Source organism: Canis lupus, chromosome 25 (genome assembly GCF_048164855.1).
Source record: "Canis lupus baileyi chromosome 25, mCanLup2.hap1, whole genome shotgun sequence".
NCBI classification, from domain to species: Eukaryota; Metazoa; Chordata; class Mammalia; order Carnivora; family Canidae; genus Canis; species Canis lupus.
The window spans coordinates 8,642,652-8,661,157 of record NC_132862.1 but is presented as its reverse complement, the minus strand read 5'-3'; the positions used below and the strand labels follow the sequence as shown (position 1 = coordinate 8,661,157).

Below are 18,506 nucleotides of genomic sequence, written 5' to 3'. Positions count from 1 at the left end.
TATATGATAAAAGCGCCTTTGCAAACATGACTTTTAAAAAAAAGTAGTTCTGTTAGACACTGGAGACTTCAGTGTTGCTATATCTTGTGAATATAATTTTTATAAGCTGTAATTCTGATTGTCTCAGTAATTTGTGGCTTTGTTAATAATACCTAAAGTAACATTTTGATTTCTGAAAGATTTTTTTTTTTTTTTTTTGGCAAATGTGAGAACAGAATCAGTGGCACATCCCTTGCAAATATATATATATGTTACCAAATATATGGTCACACACATATCTCCAATTATGTATATCTTATTTAAAGACAGAGTTTTCACCAACTCATCTTGCTTAAATAAATAATATGACCAAAACAGACACTTAAGTATAATTATTGAAGAGGGAACTAATAGCTCAGAAAAAAACATAAATTGGTCTCTGCATATGCAGTTTGTTTTCAGCACAAAGTAGTAAAAATGTTTCCTTCCTCCATATTCTTCCTACTTGGCAGAAGGTGCGGTTTTTACTTTTACCTAAGTATACTCCTTCTCAAACATTAACAACTGATAGATTCTCCTGAAGCTTTTGGATAGTTCTTTTAGATAATTTTAATAACAATTAAGGTTCCTGACTTTTGGAGGAACTAAACTATCTAGGCGTCCTTATAGTCTTGAGTTGTGGCTATTACTAAACTAAGGCTGTGGTGACCTCTTGTTCACAGGCATCGTTGCTCTTATCTTTATTAACCAACTGGTTTCCTCTGCTAACTCATTCAGATGTTACGGTTTTGCAAGATGAGGCTGCAAACTAAATAAAACCATCCCTTTAAGGAGTCCCCTGCAAATATTCAGGTTAATATCATGTGTATTGTTCACAAGAATATGTTTCAGTGATTATGTGTACCTTTGCAGGATAGGTAGAAACACACTTATATGCAAGAGCTGACATAATGACTGTTGGCAAGTCTGTTGCTAAAGCCCAGCAGTGTCATTCTGTCTAGTAATAATCAGGAAATATACTTTTTCTAATAGAGTGTAAAAGAAACTTATAAAACAATCAAAGTGGCCAGGTATACTAGCCATTTTTAAGAAGTCCTCAGCAACCAGATTGGATTTCTTTTTTAAACTCATAAAATCAAACAAAACAAAACACCTCATAAAATCTTAATGGCCTATGAGATTTCCAGGTACTTACCACCTTATCTCCTTCTAGGTTCCTTAGTGGAAGATGTAACCCGAACCTCACCTAAGGGAGCCTTTTAAAATATTCCTATTTGTCAGGTTCAAAGTCTCCTGTCTTGGATCTATGTTTTAAGAAGATCATTATGTCACCCATCAAAAGATTTCTTATTAATTTTTAGTTTCCTAAAGATACAATGTATAGAAGAAAGTTTCTTGAATGCTTCCTACTTAAGGCACTGGACTAGTAGCAGCAGCTTACAGGTAACTCCTGGTAGTGCTGGGTCTATCTATCTAGATAGCCTTCTATCCTAACCCTGCTCTCTTCTGGTCAGGAAAATTCAACTTCGGATGTCAGACAATTCTAAAAAAACCTTCCAGACCTGTTTCAAGAGAATTCATCATGAAATAACTAAAATCTCCAGAAGATAGCACTAACTTGCCGACAGGCAATGTCAATAGCAAAGTTTTGCCTCTGACTTCATTTGATGGGTCTTAACTAGATTATAACTTGTCCCCCTGAAGTATAGCCCAACCTTTGCTTTCATGCTTTGAGGTTTGGTCTTGGACACTTCTGAACTGAGTCCAAACACTATATAACTTTTCAGTAAAATTTACTGTTCTGAAAATCTTTCCATCTATTTAATCATTTTTCTTCTTGGAAAATAAATTCTTACTTGAGACCCGGCAGGCAACACAGAGAAACCAGGATCACTAATCTTTCATCAAAAACTGCCAAATGACCACCACTAGAACAATAAGTGGATGACACCTAGCAAACACTGTGAGGGTGGCAACTTGCTGTACCACCCTTTTTGAGCTTTGTGGTTTATTGAATCTCAATTAAAGGCAAGGAGGGTTTCTTATCAAAGACTGAATAAAACGAACTTTTCTAAAAATAATAGACCTGTACCTAGTTATTGCTCTTATATTTTTGGCTGTAGAAACTCAAAAGATACAGTAACAATACATTCCTTAAATGTTGGGTTTGTTCTCAAATAACCAAAACATTAAGGGAGAAACTCTTACACTACCACCATCTTCTACCTGAATAATGTGTGCAAATGTTTGAATACCTAGAAGTAAAAGCCTCCTTTAAAGTTCAGAATATGGCACTCTTTTATCATGATAAAATTTGTGGGAAAATATGGAGGTACCTGCCTTACATTAAGCAACTGATGTCCCTTAATTCTTATACAGCTTATTCTGGACTATTTTTAAAAAAATGCTACATGTTATGGTGAACACAGCATAATATATAAATTCATCAAATCACTACTAAGTTGTACAGCTGAAACTATGTGTCTAGTACACTTATTTTAAAAAAAGCAGTCTCATGAAAAGAAATTAAATCTAAACATGTTGTTCAAACATGCTGTTGTTCTTTATAAATAAATAAGCAAGCAAGTATGCGACCTGTCATTTTGACCCTGAGTGAAACCTCCAGCTTTATTTTACTTTGTAAAGATTTTATTTGAGAGCGTATACACACATGAGCGGTTGGGGGCGGGGGGGGGGGGGAAGAGAAGAGGGAAGAGAGACAGACTTCACGCTGAGCGTGGAGCCCAATGTGGGGCTCAATCCCACAACCCTGAGATCATGACTCGAGCCGAAATCAAGAGTCAGACATTTAATCAACTGAACCACCCAGGCACCCCAAAACCACCAGCTTTAAATTGTGACTTTAAAGAAAAGAGCATGATACTTTTAAAGATATGTATTTCATTTGTCAAACTCATGCACACTCATGGTCATACACATTTGGCCTGGCTTTGTATCTTCCAACATTTCCCAGTGGGAAATATTCACATCTGTGAAGCACAATGGTTTAAGGAAATAGCATTCCAAGTGAGGTTATACACAATCTCAGAAAGATAACAAATTATTAAGATAAGAGAGCAATAAGACTGCTTCTCTAAATCTGCTCAGAGGATGGCCATTGTACTAGGTCCTACAGAATGACTTGGCTCAGATTTCACCTTCACCAGCAAAGAAAGGATGTATGTTCATTGGCAAGGAATGATGTCACAACATTCCTGGCAATTCAAGCTATGTCAGAGAGAATTTGCCAATCTGTACCAGATTGAGAACTATTTACATGGGCTTTAGCCTTTTATAGGGCCTTTAGCAGTTACAAAAATTGCACAAGGTATTGCAATAAGGTTAAAACTGTTAGTCCATATGTAGCAGTGACATTTATAAATATGTTATAGAAGTTGTAGTCTTAAAAGACTCATTTCAAATGTTATACCTGGTTAATAAACAAGTAGCGCACATTGGCAAAGAAAATCTAAGAATAAGTGATAAGGGGATTCCTATAGATTCTAATTTAAGATAAAGTATTGCCTAAGAAGCCCCACACCTCATTTTTGAGCTCAGTTTTCCCTAAAGTAAGGTCTTTTAGCTTATTCTACCATAATTCTATTTTTATTTTGCTTATTTTCTGTCACTTTCACTGATCAATGACTTCTGTTTAAACTTTTATATACTACTCTTTAAATAATAAATGATTCAGATAAATTTATGGTTTTATGCATATTTGCTTAGCAACTAACTATGACTCTGGAAATTGGATTTTATTAGCAAGACAGAAGGAGTGTTTAGTAGAAAAAAAAAAAAAAAAGCACTGATTTGTGAGCCAGGAGGCACACTGTAAAATGTTTACCTTTTAAGAATGAGCTCAATGTGTAACATAAATCAAGTGCATCAGCCTAATTATTGGAGTCTGAGTAAAGCACATGTTTTCTCTCAAATATGCCCTTTCCCTTTGGTTCAGTAGGGAGTGGGCCAAAATCATACTGTTAATGTAGATATAAAACATGATGAGATGGTACCCTTCCCCCACCCTCACAGATGATGCAGGGAATTCGATTTAAATAACAAGAATTATGCATATAAAGATCTATAAACAAAAAAGGGCAGAGAAATAATATATTTCTAATATCCATTGAACAATTCAGAATATGCTACTCAAGTAGTTTAGCATTTTTAAAAAAGGTTGTGATGAACTGCAGTCAGACTAGTATCCTTGAAGTTCCAATTATCATACACTGAGCCCACAGATAAGCTGCAAGAACCTGCTGTGAGATAAAGTACCCCTGTTGACAGATCTCTACAAAAGCAAGGTCTGGGCCTACTCCTAGGCACATTCCTCAGAAACTGCGGCAAAGAGGAATAGACCAAGTAAGCACAGTGGAGAACAGGAAGATTATTGCAGTGTGACCTGGCCAGGCCATTATAAACATTCTGATCAATGTCACCCAGGAACACAAAGCACACACTCCTATGCGTGCAATTATAATAAATGCATATATATCCTTAGACATTCCCTATTAGTTAGTTGAAGAATTATATTTGAGGCCCATTTTGAATTGACTTAATTTCTTATCTATAAATTTTCAGTAGAGGATGTTCATTGGCAAGGAATGAAGAAAGGTGGTTAAGTGCATTTAATTACACGTCATTTAAAAATCTAGTTTTTTTAGAAACATTTGCTTGTTTGCTGTAATTTTTTTTTTAAAGTAGGCTCTACACCTAGCGTGAAGCCCAATGTAGAGCAGAACTCATGACCCTGAGCCTAGATCAAGAGTCAGACATTCAACCTCCTGAGCCAACTCAAGCACCCCTCATTTGCTCTAATTTTTATAATTTGATGAACTATAATGGTATTCCTTAACTAATGTTTCAAAATGGCTTTCCCTTGAGGCTCCCACACAAAATAAAAAGCAGTGCCTGAGGTGATCCTCTAAACTGATTACTTGTCCTTAGCAAATATAAGTTTAGCTTTTTGGGATCACAGGGCCCTTTAAGATGCCCAAGCCTGCTGAGACCCTTTCCCTAGAAGAACTGAATAAACACATTGTTTCACTGGGTTAGTGGACTCTCTGAACACCATATATAGACCACAAGTTAACTCTCTCTTACCTGGTTTAGGAATATACTAAGAGTAATATTCCAAGTTTCTTTAAAAACTATCATTGAGAACAAGGATAAGGTAGGGAGGAGAGTATCTATAGTGAGCACAAGCCCATGCAGAGTGGTGCAGTCTGATATCATTACTATTTTTGGTGGCCCCAACTTTAATGGGGTAGAAAAACTATTGAGGTTTGCAAATGACATGTCAAAGACGGATTTAATTCAGTGGGAAGAGAGCAAATTCCTGCATTTCCTAAAGAGTGGGAAGCTTCTTCTCAGTTTCCAAAAGAAGAGGACATCGTTTAACCCCCAGTTAACCGCGAGGCAATCTATCTTTCAATGTACTTAAAATTACTAGATGTTAGAACAGGACCTACACTTATACTTATTTAGGCTATCAATAATGACTGATGGCTAACTGCTTAATACAACTATTATTAATAAGAAGGAAATTTGGTTATAAGATATAGTACAACACTCTTAAAATTTTCATCTTTGTTTAAAGTACCTGCAAGCATTGTAGTTACCCCTAAAATAGTAAGTCAGTTATTTTATACCCCCAAAGAACAGATTATAAGTATTTCTCAAGTGCATTATCACAGATTATTCTAGACTATTTTTATTTTTTTAGACTATTTTTAAATTCTATATACTAGAATTTATACTGGCCTTGGTTGACTTGCAATTTTGAAATGTAGTTGGTGGCATATTTTCAGAGAAAAAAAACTAAATAAACTATTAAGTCACTACTACTCTGATTCATATAGCTACAAAAGAAAACCTGCATATATATTTATGAAACCTAATTATTACATAGTTTTGCATTTTGGCTTAATTCCTATTTTATTGTTTCACCAACAAGACTGCCAACTCTTTAAGCTTTACAGCTAGTCAAGAATTAAATCTGCATTAAATACTGAATTAATGTGTCTTTGGAGTTTAATTTTTTTAAATTAATAGCAAAGTGCAATGTCAGAAGAGTCAATGTACCAAAAAATTGAAACAGAAAATCAAATTTCATTAAAACAATTCCTGTTCGTTTGCTCAGTAGTATATTTTTTACACTCCTTTGCTTTTCCCATAATTAAAAAGTTAATTACTGGAATCATATTTTTTGTGGATCTGAGTTTTCAAAGAATGTAATTTAAATGCTGTTTTTAATATTTTTACAGCACTTGGAGTAACACCAATCTTACATTGATCCTAACAGTAACGTAATGCTATTTGTACCTAATTATATCTAAATGTCTCTATTCTAACTAGAATTTTGAATTTAACTCTATGCTAAATATCCTGCTTAAGTATTAAAAATTAAGAACCCTATGGTCTGAATAGTTCATTATAATCTTTTAAAGCTAGCAGTTAAGAAAAATGTAGTACTAGAGTATTCTAATTTCCTAGAGGCTCAAGTCAATTTCCCAATTCCTCCCTCCTACCTTTTGCCCAAAATAGGCAATCAATAAAAATTTATTCAGTGATCTGCACTGGTAAAAATAAGTATTTATGTTTATGCTCTTATAGTTTTCACAAGTGATTAAATGCTATAAAAAACCAAGTGTTAAGCTACTATAAACTGTGACACTTTATAAAGAGCACAGGATATTTGGGGCCTACTGTTCTTTTCAGTGATCAAATTAGATAAAATGAATAATGCACAAATGTAGCACCTTAAACCCATAAAAATCTTAAAAATTCAAGATTAGGTAACTGACCTAAACAATTAATGAGAACAACTCCCTGTCAAAAGCACAGTCAGGGATGTCTCTCAAAAGAACACTGTAATTGGCTAAAAGATGATTTCTTAAGTCTTATTAAAAAGTCTTCATTGGCTGAAAATTATCTTTTTTTAAAAACAAATTCCACTAGATTATGCACAAAGCATAGCCTTTAATATCTATTGAAAAGAAACTATAACAAAGAAATTCCCCGAAATTTATCAGATTCTTAGGGACAAATCACTCCAATCTCGGTTAGTTGCAGATTCAGAACATCTAACTTTACAAGTGCCTTAATCTGCATTAGAATAAACTATGTCCTCACTTTTTTAAAAAAGCTTAGTTACTACTATTCCCAGAGTCACTATCTGAGGAAAAAGGCCTTATCTGTGATATTATATTGTAATCAAAGGCTGAAATAAGACAAATTACATAGAAAAGTACAGCAGGAGACACAGGCAAGAGCAGCAAGAGGTGAAAGCATTCTCTTCTTAACAACAATACCTTTCTTAAGATCATTAAAGAAATAAAAATGAAAATTCAATACCCAGTTTAACCAGTTCTTTTAAACCGTTGAGTAACTTAATATCCAAAAATTTCTCCAGTAAATCCCTGTACCAATTCCTCAATTAAGTCTGTTCCAGTTGTTGTAATTTTATAACCTGACATGCTTGATTTGAAATTTGGTTTATTTTTTTTTTTTTAAGTTTACTGAGGGGCTTTTAAATTTTAAACATCACTATTTCTTGACTAAATAATATTAAAACTGACCATAAGACTCAGAGATGCACATTGAATAACAGAAACCTCCAATTATGATGTTCTGGCTTTGCAGTTACTATTAAAAACCACACTTACTTTTCCATTTTTTTTTTTCCACATCAAAAGGTCTTGTCAATATTTCTCACCAGAACAGTAAACTACACAAACTGAATTTCAGCAATTTCCATGGTCACTGGTAATTTTTATAGGAATGATTTCTATTAATGCTTGAAAACGATGAAGTACATTTTATTTATATCACCAAACTAGAGAACGTTGTCAGACTGTTGGCACTTGTGGGACATGGTTTTCCAGGATCCACAGGCTCTATGCTGCCCACTATAGGAAATGCAGTACGGTTCGAAGGGACGTAATACTACCCGCCAGGGTTACTCGTAGTGCATGCATGCAGTCCCACAAAAAAAACATTCCCTGGGCCTCTTGGGTTCTAAGATGCGGTATTCTTGCAAGAGATACAGACTGATTTCGTGGTAACTACATTTATTAAATAAAAAGAACATCAGCAGGAACAGACAGTGCCAGAAGCTGTATCTTGGTGATCCACACGCCAGGAGTAGCAATTGGGTGCGGCAGGGCCTGGGGCATGGAACCTGGTGATGGGGGCACAGCCTGCAGGAAAACGCAGTTCTGCCCTCGAGAGTAAATACGAGGGTCAAACTCAACATAAATAAAACACTTCGACAAAACAAAACACTCACGGAAATACAAATGACCGCTGCAGCTGTAAAAAAAAAAAAAAAAAAAAAATTGCAATAAATTCCCAAAACACTTAAGTTTCATCAGCTGTATCTCCTCTTCTTTTAAAACCTATGCACTCCTCTTAAAGCAAATACCCTTAAGAGCTTACTCTTGCCTTACATTTTTCTAGTTCTGGAGAAGTTGTAGTAATCCGTCCCTCAAATTTTATGTTTTTTTCTTTTTTTCTTCTCCGACTAGAGCATATCCAAAGTGTCATGAATTTAAATTCTATTCATTTAGATATACTTTAGGACTCCATTTTGAAGAGGACAGCTTCTCTTCAGAAAAGGCTTTTTGTTTTGTTTTTTCCAGAGTCAACTCTCCAGTGACAGATCACATCTTTCTTCTTCTTTTTTTTTTTTTTTTCTTCTTTTCCTAAAGGGCATTAAAACGTTAGTATCACCTTCCAGGTCTTTACCCTTAGAAATTAGTTCCTAAAAGTAAGACACACTATTGCACAGGCATGTGTGTGTACGCACAAACACAGACTGACAGACAGCAAACTGTGGCTTCCAAGTGGCAACCTCCCCCTGAAAAATAAAAAATAAATCTAAAAAAATGAAAAATGAAAAAAAAAAAAAAAAGAAAGAAAGAAAAAGGTCATCCTTCCACTCCGCGCTTCCCTACGAAAGAAGACCAAACAGCTCTGCCCACCGCACACCGGGATACTAGGGAAGATGTCCCAACGCCGGAGAACCGGAGACACTAGGAACGCACAGACCTACATCCCGACCGGCCGAGCTGTATCTCCGCGTCCGCGCCTCGGTTCCCAGGCCGGCCCCCTCAGCAGCGGCCCGGGGCCGGGGCCGGGGCCGGGGCCGGGGCCGGGGCGCGACCGGGGCGCGACCGGCGTCCGGGCCGGGGCTGCGGGCGTCGCCGCCGTCCGACCCCGCGGCTCCCCGGCCCCCGGCCGGCCGCGAGCGCCCCGAGCCCGCGACTCCCACACGGGCGACCGACGCTGCCGCGGGCTCCGGCGTCTCCAAACTACCGGAAAGTCTCGCGGCACGAGTGGCGCGGCTGAGGCGGAGACGGAGGCGGCCGCTGCCGTCGCGCGTCGCCCCGGCCCCGGCCCCGGCCCCTCGCGGCGGGCCGAGCGGCGCAGGCGACGCTCCGGGACGACATGGCGGGACGGGCCGGGCCGCGCCGGAGCTGCCGAGCCGCGGCGGCGGCAAGTGCCCCGAGCAGCCGGCCGCCGCTCTCCCTTCTCCCCTTAGTTACAGTTACCCCGGCGGCTGCTGGCGCTTCCTTCGAGACAATGAAAATAGTAAAAACAAAACAAAACAAAAAGCGTGGAGGGAAGAGACGTCGCGGACATTTTCCGTCGAACGCGGAAACTCGTTTCCCCTCGGCTCCAGCCCTTGAGCAGAATCTCCAAACTCCGATTGCATCCTCAGCCGAGGTATTCCATGTTGACAGATCTCTCGCCTCCCACAAAATGGGGCCGAGGAGGCGGCCGCTGTCTCCTCTATGGGCGCCGCCATTTTGTGAGGCGGCGGCGGCGGCGCGGCGGCAGCGGCCCGGGGTGTGTGTAATGGTTGAATAGAATGACCCCCTCTAGGGAATCCCCGGCGCTGACAGTTACGTAAGGGGCTGTGCGCAAGTGCGGCGTTTAGGGAATCCGCACAGCCCCGGCCACGCAGCTCTGCGGCCCACATCTCCACCACCCCTAAGAGGACCGGTGGGGGGAAGGGACAGATGACCTGGCCTCCCTCCTACCCCGCCCCCTCCCTCCCTCCCCCCCCCCCCCCCCCCCCAGCCAGCCCGGGCCCGGCTCCTCCACTCCCCCAGCCGGGTCTCCGCCTTTCCCCGGCTTCCGTGACACTCACTGGCCCTCGGGTGTCAGGAACTTCCTAGCCACAGCCTCATTCCAATCCCCGTTGAAGACACAAACTTTACTTGGGAAATAAATCCGTTTCCTAGAGTGAGCACCGGAAGCACGCTGGGCTGTATTACATAATTTTTTTTTTTTTATTCCCCCACCACCGCCGAATAAATGTTCCCATTGGAACCACTACCTGAAATGATCATCCTCCAGACCTTCATAAGCCTGTGACCTTGGGGTTACTCGGTGACTTTGCCCGTAGTGGCCATCGCTAAAATGGGAATGAGGAGACGCCTCCCGTTACAGCGAAGCCTCATTACCATTCGTGGCGAGGAGCCGACACCCCCTTGTAAATGCAAACTTAGGTGGGAGTATTTGTTGAGCTGATTAGCCTCCCTTTAAGCAGCCTTTTTCTTATTAACCTTCAGCGTTTTTTTTTTTTTTTTTTTTTTTTTTTTTTTTAACACGGGGATGGCTTTTGAGACGTTTGAAAGCAAGGAGGCACCAGGTCTTGCTATGTATTTATAAGCGCATCTATCTTGAAGGCACCTTAACGCGAAAATATAAAACGTTAATTATCGTCCAAGTTCAGAAGGTTGGCTCCCGAGCCGGTTTAATTACTGTTTTTGCATAACTCAGCATAAAATAATCTAGTTTGATAGGTGAAAGCGACCAGAGAGGCAAGACGACGTGGGCATCCGTGTATTTCCAGGAGAACTAGGACACACACACACACACACACACACACACACAGTTCCCATCGTATTTGATTTCCAGTTCGCTCAAGTTAGTTTGTGGATAATTCATGGAAAATGTGCTAATCAGGCCCCAAAATACTAGCAGAAGGCTCGGAAACGCCGATTCCCTTAGACCCTCAAAAAAAAAAAAAGGACTTTATTCGGATCCGTGAAGGATGCGTAGCGGCAGGAGCTGCCCCTCGGAGCTTCCCTTGCCCGCCGAGCGCCAGGCCGGTGCTGGGTGCTGCGGGGCCGGCGGGGACCCCGGGGCGGCCCTGGCAACAGCCGGGCCGGGGACGCGAACATCGCCTCCACCCCTAACCCTGGAACAACCGGTAGTGGCCGTTTCCCCGCGCCGCCCCCCTTTCCGCCGGCTTTGTGTGCGTGTGAAATGTGCGGCACATTGCAGATGAACCCTAAGCCCGGCGAGCCGAGTCTATTGTTCCCCGCGAGGAGCTGCCGGGGCGGTGTGGAGCCGGGCGCAGTGCCGCGGCCGGCCCTCGGGGGTCGCTGTGCGGCGCTGGCTGCCCGGCCGTGGCGGCGGCGGCGGCGGCGGCGGCGGCGGCGCTGGCGGCGGCGGCAGAGAGCGAGGCTGGCGGGGAAGGAAGCGGGCGGGCGGCGCGCAGCGGCTCGGCCGCCGCCGGTGCTTTCTGCCCGGGGACGCCCCGGCCGCCGCGGCCCAGGCCGCGCGTGAATGTGTGCGAGGGCCCCGCGGAGCCGCGGCCGGAATACACGCTGTCACCCCTCTCTCCACAAACCACCACACAGACCTCCCCCTCCCCACCCCCAGCCCCGCCTGCCCCAGCCCCGCCGCCGCCGCCGCCGCCGCCGAAACTCCGGGCCTCCGGCCGCTCACCGTCGGCTCGCCCGGCCCCTCGCCCGCCCGCGCGCCCCCGGCAGCAGCCCCATGTTGAATCGCGTCCGCAGGCCGAGCCGCCTGGGCCGGCGGCGCTGAGAGGCGGGCGAGAGCCGGGCCGCGGGGAGGGAGGGAGGGAGGGAGGGAAGGAAGGGGTGGGGGCCGCGCTCGCCCCGCGGCTTCGCGCCGATCCGGCAGTCGCCTGCCCCTCTAGTTTCGCTCCGATTTCTTTAAACTTTTTTAGAAATTCCCCTCCCTCCTTCCCTCCTCTCCCCCCGGCCTCCGGCTCCCTCCTTCCCCTCCTCCTCCTCCTCCTCCCCCTCCCTCCCTCCCTCCCTGCGCCGCCGCCGCCGCCGCCGCCGCCGCCGCCGCCGCCGCCGCCGCCGCCACCGCCGGCCCATGACTGAGCCCCGCCGCCGCCGCCGGCCGAGGAATGGGCTCCGGGCTCTGGTAGGACGCGCGGGGAGCGGGGGCCGCTTTTAAGACGCCGATCCGGGTTTTTTTTGAAACCTCCTTTGCAAAAATAATGGCAAACTCGACGGGGAAGGCGCCTCCGGACGAGCGGAGAAAGGGACTCGCTTTCCTGGACGAGCTGCGGCAGTTCCACCACAGCAGAGGGTGAGCGCAGAGCCGGGGGGGCAGCGCCGGGGCGAGCCGGGGCGAACGGGGCTCTCCCGCCCGGGCCGGGCGCGGGGTCCCGGCTGACAAGTGCGGGGCTTTCTCTCTCTCTCTCGCTCTCTCTCGCTCTCCTCTCGCTCTCCTCTCCTCTCTCTCTCTCTCTCTCTCGTCTCCTCTCCCGCAGGTCGCCTTTTAAAAAAATCCCTGCGGTGGGTGGGAAGGAGCTGGATCTTCACGGTCTCTACACCAGAGTCACTACTTTAGGCGGATTCGCGAAGGTGAGTGGAAGTTTTAATTCGTATTTCCCTCTCGCTGGCCTGCTCCGAAAAGTCTCCTTTGACCCCGGAGTGGGCGCTCGGGGCCCGGGGCGGGGGGGGCCCGGTGGCCCGCGGGGGCAAAAGGCGTTCTCGGCGCTCGCAGCCGGTGGCACGGAGGCGGCCGGGCGGCGGGGCTGTTTTTTTGGCCTGGTGGCTCGCGTGCGCGCGGCGGGGCGGCGGGGCTCGGGCGGGCGGGCGGCCCGGCGCCGGCTCGCGCCCTGCCCGCCGCCCGCCCGCCCGCCCGCCCGGCCGGCCCGGCGGGGTCCGAGCGCCGCGGCGGGGAGCGCGGGCGTGCAGGGGGCGCCCGCCCGAGCCCCGCCGCCCCGCGCCCGCCCGCCCGCCCGCCTGCCCGCCCGCCCGCGCGCCCGCCCGCCCGCTCGCTCGCGAGTCGGCTCCGCCGCGGCTGCCGCTCTAGCACAGGCGGAGACACAGAGACACACAGACTCTGAGAGCAGTTTTCGTGCAACTCAAAATTAGCGCGGGCAGGTTTCACATCGATAATCGGCCGCCAAATGATCCCGGCGGCCGGGGGCACAGCCTCGGCCCCGTCGCCCTCGGTTTATACGGCTAACAAAAGAAACCAGGACCTGTCTCCAAATAGCCATCTTAGGCTTCAAGGCTAGGCAGAAGCTGTAGGCCTCAAAGAAGGGCCTATGGAGATGGAGAGATGTGGGAGAGGGATCGGGAGCGGCCCCGGGCCCGGCCCCCCCCCCGGAACCCGCCGACGTCGCTGTCCGGAACAGTATTGATCCTTTTGAACTTTTTTTTTTTTTTTTTTTTAGTGTAAACGGACCGCGTTGAGATTTAAAAGGGGGCGACAGAGGGACTTGCGATTGGTTATTGTCCGGGCTTCAAAAACAAAACAAACCCACCAGTCTCCCCCACACACCCCCTCCCGGGCCCCCCGCCGCCGCCGCCCCCCCCCCCCCAACAAAACAAGTGCTATTAAATACAGGGCTCTCGGGTGAAAACACAGTGATTCGAGCCCCCCCCCCCCACTCCCTTGCTTAGTTCTCCTCACGGATCGATCCCAAACACCCACTGATGCCCGAGGTGGTGTATCCTCAGATCTCTGTAGAATGGGTATTTATTTCACGGTTAGGCTGCAGTCTCCCTGGACGGTGCACTCTCAGACAAGTGTGGCTGTGTTTTTAACAGGTTTCTGAGAAGAATCAGTGGGGAGAAATTGTTGAAGAGTTCAACTTTCCCAGAAGTTGTTCTAACGCTGCCTTTGCTTTAAAACAGTATTACTTGCGGTGAGTAGTAGTGACTCTTGCACAGTATTTGGAACTGAGGGACTCAAGGGGAGATTTGTGGGTGTTTTTTTTGTTGTTGTTGTTGTTGTTGTTTGTTTGTTTGTTTTTTGGTGGTGGTGGTAGGGATAAGCCCCCCACTCCCCCCAAACAAACCTTGCACACCAGTTTCTAAACTTGTCTTCATCTTTTCAGTCCGACAAACATCAAATATCCATAAAGTGAGGTTGTATAGGAAGGTGAAAGTTTTCCTCGCCTATTTTAGGACTGTTTACATTTTTCATACGGGATCATTACAGGTGACACCCCACCTCCCATCTTGGTAAACGTTCTTTTGTGACATTGTTATTGATTGGTTGATATCCACGGAGGGGCAGAGAGGTGATGCTTAGTAAAAGAGTTAAGATAGTTAATGAAACTTTGTATCCCCTGGGAAAATTTTTGCTTGGCTTCGGAAACTCCTTTGCCTTTTAAAATCCTCACTTTAAGATTCTCAAACAAAACAAAACAAAAATGATACCTCTTGCATGGAACCGTGTAACAGAGTAGTTTTTCAGTAGAATATTTACACACAGCATAGCATGTTTGGTGCCTTAGGTGACCAGGATTCTTTTTAGAATAAGTTCTTTGGGATTTTTGAGTGACTTAAAAACGTTCAGAAGGATTATTATATATGTAGGAAGATTAAGGATACTATGAAATGGAATACTATGATTTGGATTTTCTTTCATTCTCTCCCTCCTTTTTTGACAGTCTTTGACAAAGTAAGTTTCTTAGTTGATGTGTGGTACGCTTTAGATATTGTATTTTCTGATTAAGCTTTATTTTTTCCTTTTTCTGCTAAGAATATTTTCATATTGTAACCTATTATGAGGTCATCTTTTATTTTTAATGCTTGCTTACTCATAGAGGGTCTTTAGGTGGTGGTGGTGATTTAAAACTCAGAGGGTGCTCTTCGTATTTATTGCTGTTTAATAATGATACCATTAAGGGATATAAAAAAGGGATAGCCTTTTTTTTTTTTTTTTTTTTTTTAGTTAATGTACCTTCTACATAGTTTGAGTTTGGCATTTATCATTGCTCCAAATGCAATACCCAAATGTAGATATGCTGTGTTAAGTTCAGCTTTCTGAAGTAGGAAATGCGGTAATTGCCCAGGTGTACTTTCTATTGGCTATCTTAGATTGACTTCAGGCTTGAAGCTGAAGAGTTCACAGAACTTTGTGGGTAGTTACTGAGTTACACAGAAGTCTCGAAAATATTAAATATGGCTAGTTGTTATCTGTTCTGATGTGTGTGTGTGATGGCAGTGTGTGGCAGAGTACATTTTTAAATAAAGGTCTAAAACAAAACAAAACAAAACAAAACAAAAAAAAAAAAAAAGTGAAATTCACCCCCCAAACTGCTGATTTGGTAATGTGGTGAGAAGTGGAGAATTTTATATTTGTGGTGATATTCATTTGTACATTTCCATTTATAACATTGAGAGGAATATTATTTATACAGGTCTTGGTTTTCTGGCAACCAGTTTGAACTATTTGGATTTTAAACTGTTTTAAACACAGTTTAAAGTTATGCCTTATTGGGTTGACTGATGATTGAAATTTAATATCCGGAAGGTACTGAAAGATACATATGATTCAGGAGATGTGTGTTATACTGAAGAAATTGCACGCATACTAAGAGGGTTTTAGCATAATCAATTAAATGTCTAGAACTCTAGTTTTTTTTTGTTTTTTTGTTTTTTTACAAGTCACATAAATACTGTTTTTCCAGTTGTGATTTCTGAGATGATATCATTCACTGATTATACTTATAAGTACTATTTTCAACTATATAGCTTCAGGGTTGTTTGCAACTCTTTACATTGTTCTCAGATCAATTTGAGCTTTACGCTCCCATTAGAAGCTGCTTTTTGAACTATGTCCTTAGCTAAACTTGTTTTTCCTCCATATGTCACTCTCCAGGTTTGTTTTTGTAGGGTTGTAGCTAGGCTACTAGGAAAAAAGTTGAAGCATTTGTTTTGGAAAATAAAGCCATGTGAAGATTTGCATGGCTTGTAAAGAAATACAAGAGAAATATGCTGGTCAAAAATTGGGTACTACCAACCTTGGAAGATTTTTTTTTTCCATGGTGGTGTAATATTGCACAATTAGAGGACATGTATTATGCTGGGTTTTACACCTTCCTCTGAAAAATCTTAACTGGCAGACAGGATGCCAAGCTTTCACAGTAATTCTCTTACTTAACCTTAAGAGTGCCTCTTCAGAGTAAGAAATAGTAATTGAGTGACTTTGTGAGTTCCCTCTCTGATGTATCAAACTGAATATCATGGTTTCTGATGAGTAGATAGCGCATTGTGTTTTCTAAATCACAGGTAGAATAATTTTTTTTTTTAAATAAGGACCGCTTTTTCATTTGACTTATTGTAAGATTGCTATTACATATCAATTCTCATTTACTCTGTAAGTTTAATATTTGCTGACATTCCTCTGTAATTTTATTAATTGGATGGATGGCTGTTAGCTTAGTATGGCCAGTATGAAGATGTGATTACATCTTCATGGTATTACAGACATGTAAATAAAGAGGAGCAAACTAGTATGCTGGCCGTGTATATATTCTAATAGTTCTGTATTCGTTTGGATACAAACACAGACAGTCATTGAACGTAGAGACTTGAGTTTAGTGGTCTGCCAAAACTTTGCTTGATTGTATCAAGCATACATTTATTCAGTTGTAGATTGCGTGTAAAAATTCCTCAGTCTGAAATTGAAAATGTGATTGATTATTTGTTTAGGCATCAGCAGGTGATGGTTTAAACGTTAGTACCTACAAGTAACGGGTAAAAAGTACTCTATTTAAAAATTGGGTATTAATCCTCTGTGATGTCCATATATTTTGTTTTCACTTAGTTCCTTTCTTGGCCTCTACATCTCCATTTCTTCCACAAATGTTTATTACTAGAATATCCCTTTAAGTATAACAAGATAAGGTAATATTTTCTACATTTCGTAGTTGGAGAAATTAAAAGTGTAGAAAAAAATCTAAATGGCTTTAGGGGCACTTGTTAACTGGACAGAAAAGTTGTGTTCCTGACACATGTTCTGTAATACTTAGTCTGTTATGAATTCAGTTAGTCACAAATGATTTTAAATTAAAATATGGTTGTAAGTTACAAATGGTTAAATGTATGCCTGATAGGAATGTATAGCTATACATGATGTGTTCTGTATTTACTCCATGAATTTTTATTTTGTTTTGTTTTGTTTCTAATTTTCTGTTTTGGTGCAAAGATTGGGGGACAATTTGCCCCTCTATTTCTGTTAAAAATTTGAAGCTTTGGTATGAAGATTTATGTAAATATTTCAAATACTTAGTTGAAGAATTTTGCTGTAGCTTACGCCAACAGTAGTCAAGGTTAACTTGATGTTTCTATTATAAAACTTGAGTTTTTGGTAAGGAGGTGAAATATTTTGGACCTTAAAAAACTTGTGGTACAAAACTATGTACTAGTGATATTATTATAATATTAAATGATTTTTTTTTTTTTTACACGTACTTACCTTTAGAAAAGTTGGCCACTTAATCATAGCATTGTATCCACCAGAGTGAATTTTTAATTGCATTGTGAATTTATTCTGTTTTTTCCCCCTTGGTGAATAAAGCCCTCCCTTAAATTATACCAATAGAAAGAGTTTACATTTGTCAGTAAATAGAATGAATACACTTGTGTTCTCTAGTTGGTGTACACCATGTAGATCACCTCTTTTAAGAGAAAACGTTCTATGAATCACTTGACGTTCAGTGAATGAATGCTTCACAATTGTGATATATAAAGTAGTACGCTGACTTTGTGACTTGCCAAATAGAATTGTTAAGCAGACACTGCTTGCTTTATTCAAGGAAGAAAAATAAAAGTAATATGGAGATTGGAAGGATAACTGTATTTAAATAAATTATTCAAATATGCATTTTACATTTAATCTTATAAACTGTATCCTTTCATTTTGAACAAACTTGATTTTGATCTCTTTGGATATTCTGTTACATTTTAAAGGGCATGCAGACATGTTGAAAGGAGGAGTAGAATGCAGAGAAGGTTGAAAGACTGATCAGCACTTGGCTGGGTTAATGTTGTGTCTTAGAAATCATGTTTAAACAGCTTAAATTTGCCACAAAGTAGAAAGAAATCTAACACCAAAATAGTTCGTTCACGGAAGATACACGTATTTTACCGAGTATACCAACTAGAAACTGAACCGTAGTAACTCCCAAAAATATTTGCGTTTCTTAACATTTCACATTTTCTGCCTTAGCAGTTAACTAAAAATGTCTGTTTCTAAATAGGAGCACTCTTTTATAATCCTACCTGTACTCTGTTGTGGAGTATTTTCGTAGTTGGTCGTGTGGGAAATCCACTGTAACTTTGCTAGAAAAGCATATCACTACTGTGAATCATTTTTATTGTCAAACTGAATGATAATGGAAGTTGGAAAAGGAATGAAGAACAAACATTTTAATTCATTGGAATTTAGTCGCGTTAGTCTACAAGCAGGTACTCACTCAGTACATATTTTTAAGTGAAGTGTTT

The 18,506-nt window shown here is 42.5% G+C and overlaps 1 protein-coding gene across 2 annotated transcripts in view; it reads left to right on the top strand.

The window, feature by feature from the left end:
* Positions 1–12,093: 12,093 nt before the first annotated feature.
* ARID2 (AT-rich interaction domain 2) overlaps positions 12,094–18,506 on the top strand; it is a 168,772-nt gene continuing 162,359 nt past the window's right edge. For both annotated transcript variants that reach the window (XM_072798230.1, XM_072798229.1), the window contains exons 1-3: positions 12,094–12,342; positions 12,527–12,620; positions 13,818–13,915. In XM_072798230.1, coding sequence (XP_072654331.1) covers positions 12,251–12,342; positions 12,527–12,620; positions 13,818–13,915 — 284 coding nt within the window. In that variant the 5' untranslated portion in view covers positions 12,094–12,250. The remainder of the gene's footprint in view (positions 12,343–12,526; positions 12,621–13,817; positions 13,916–18,506) is intronic.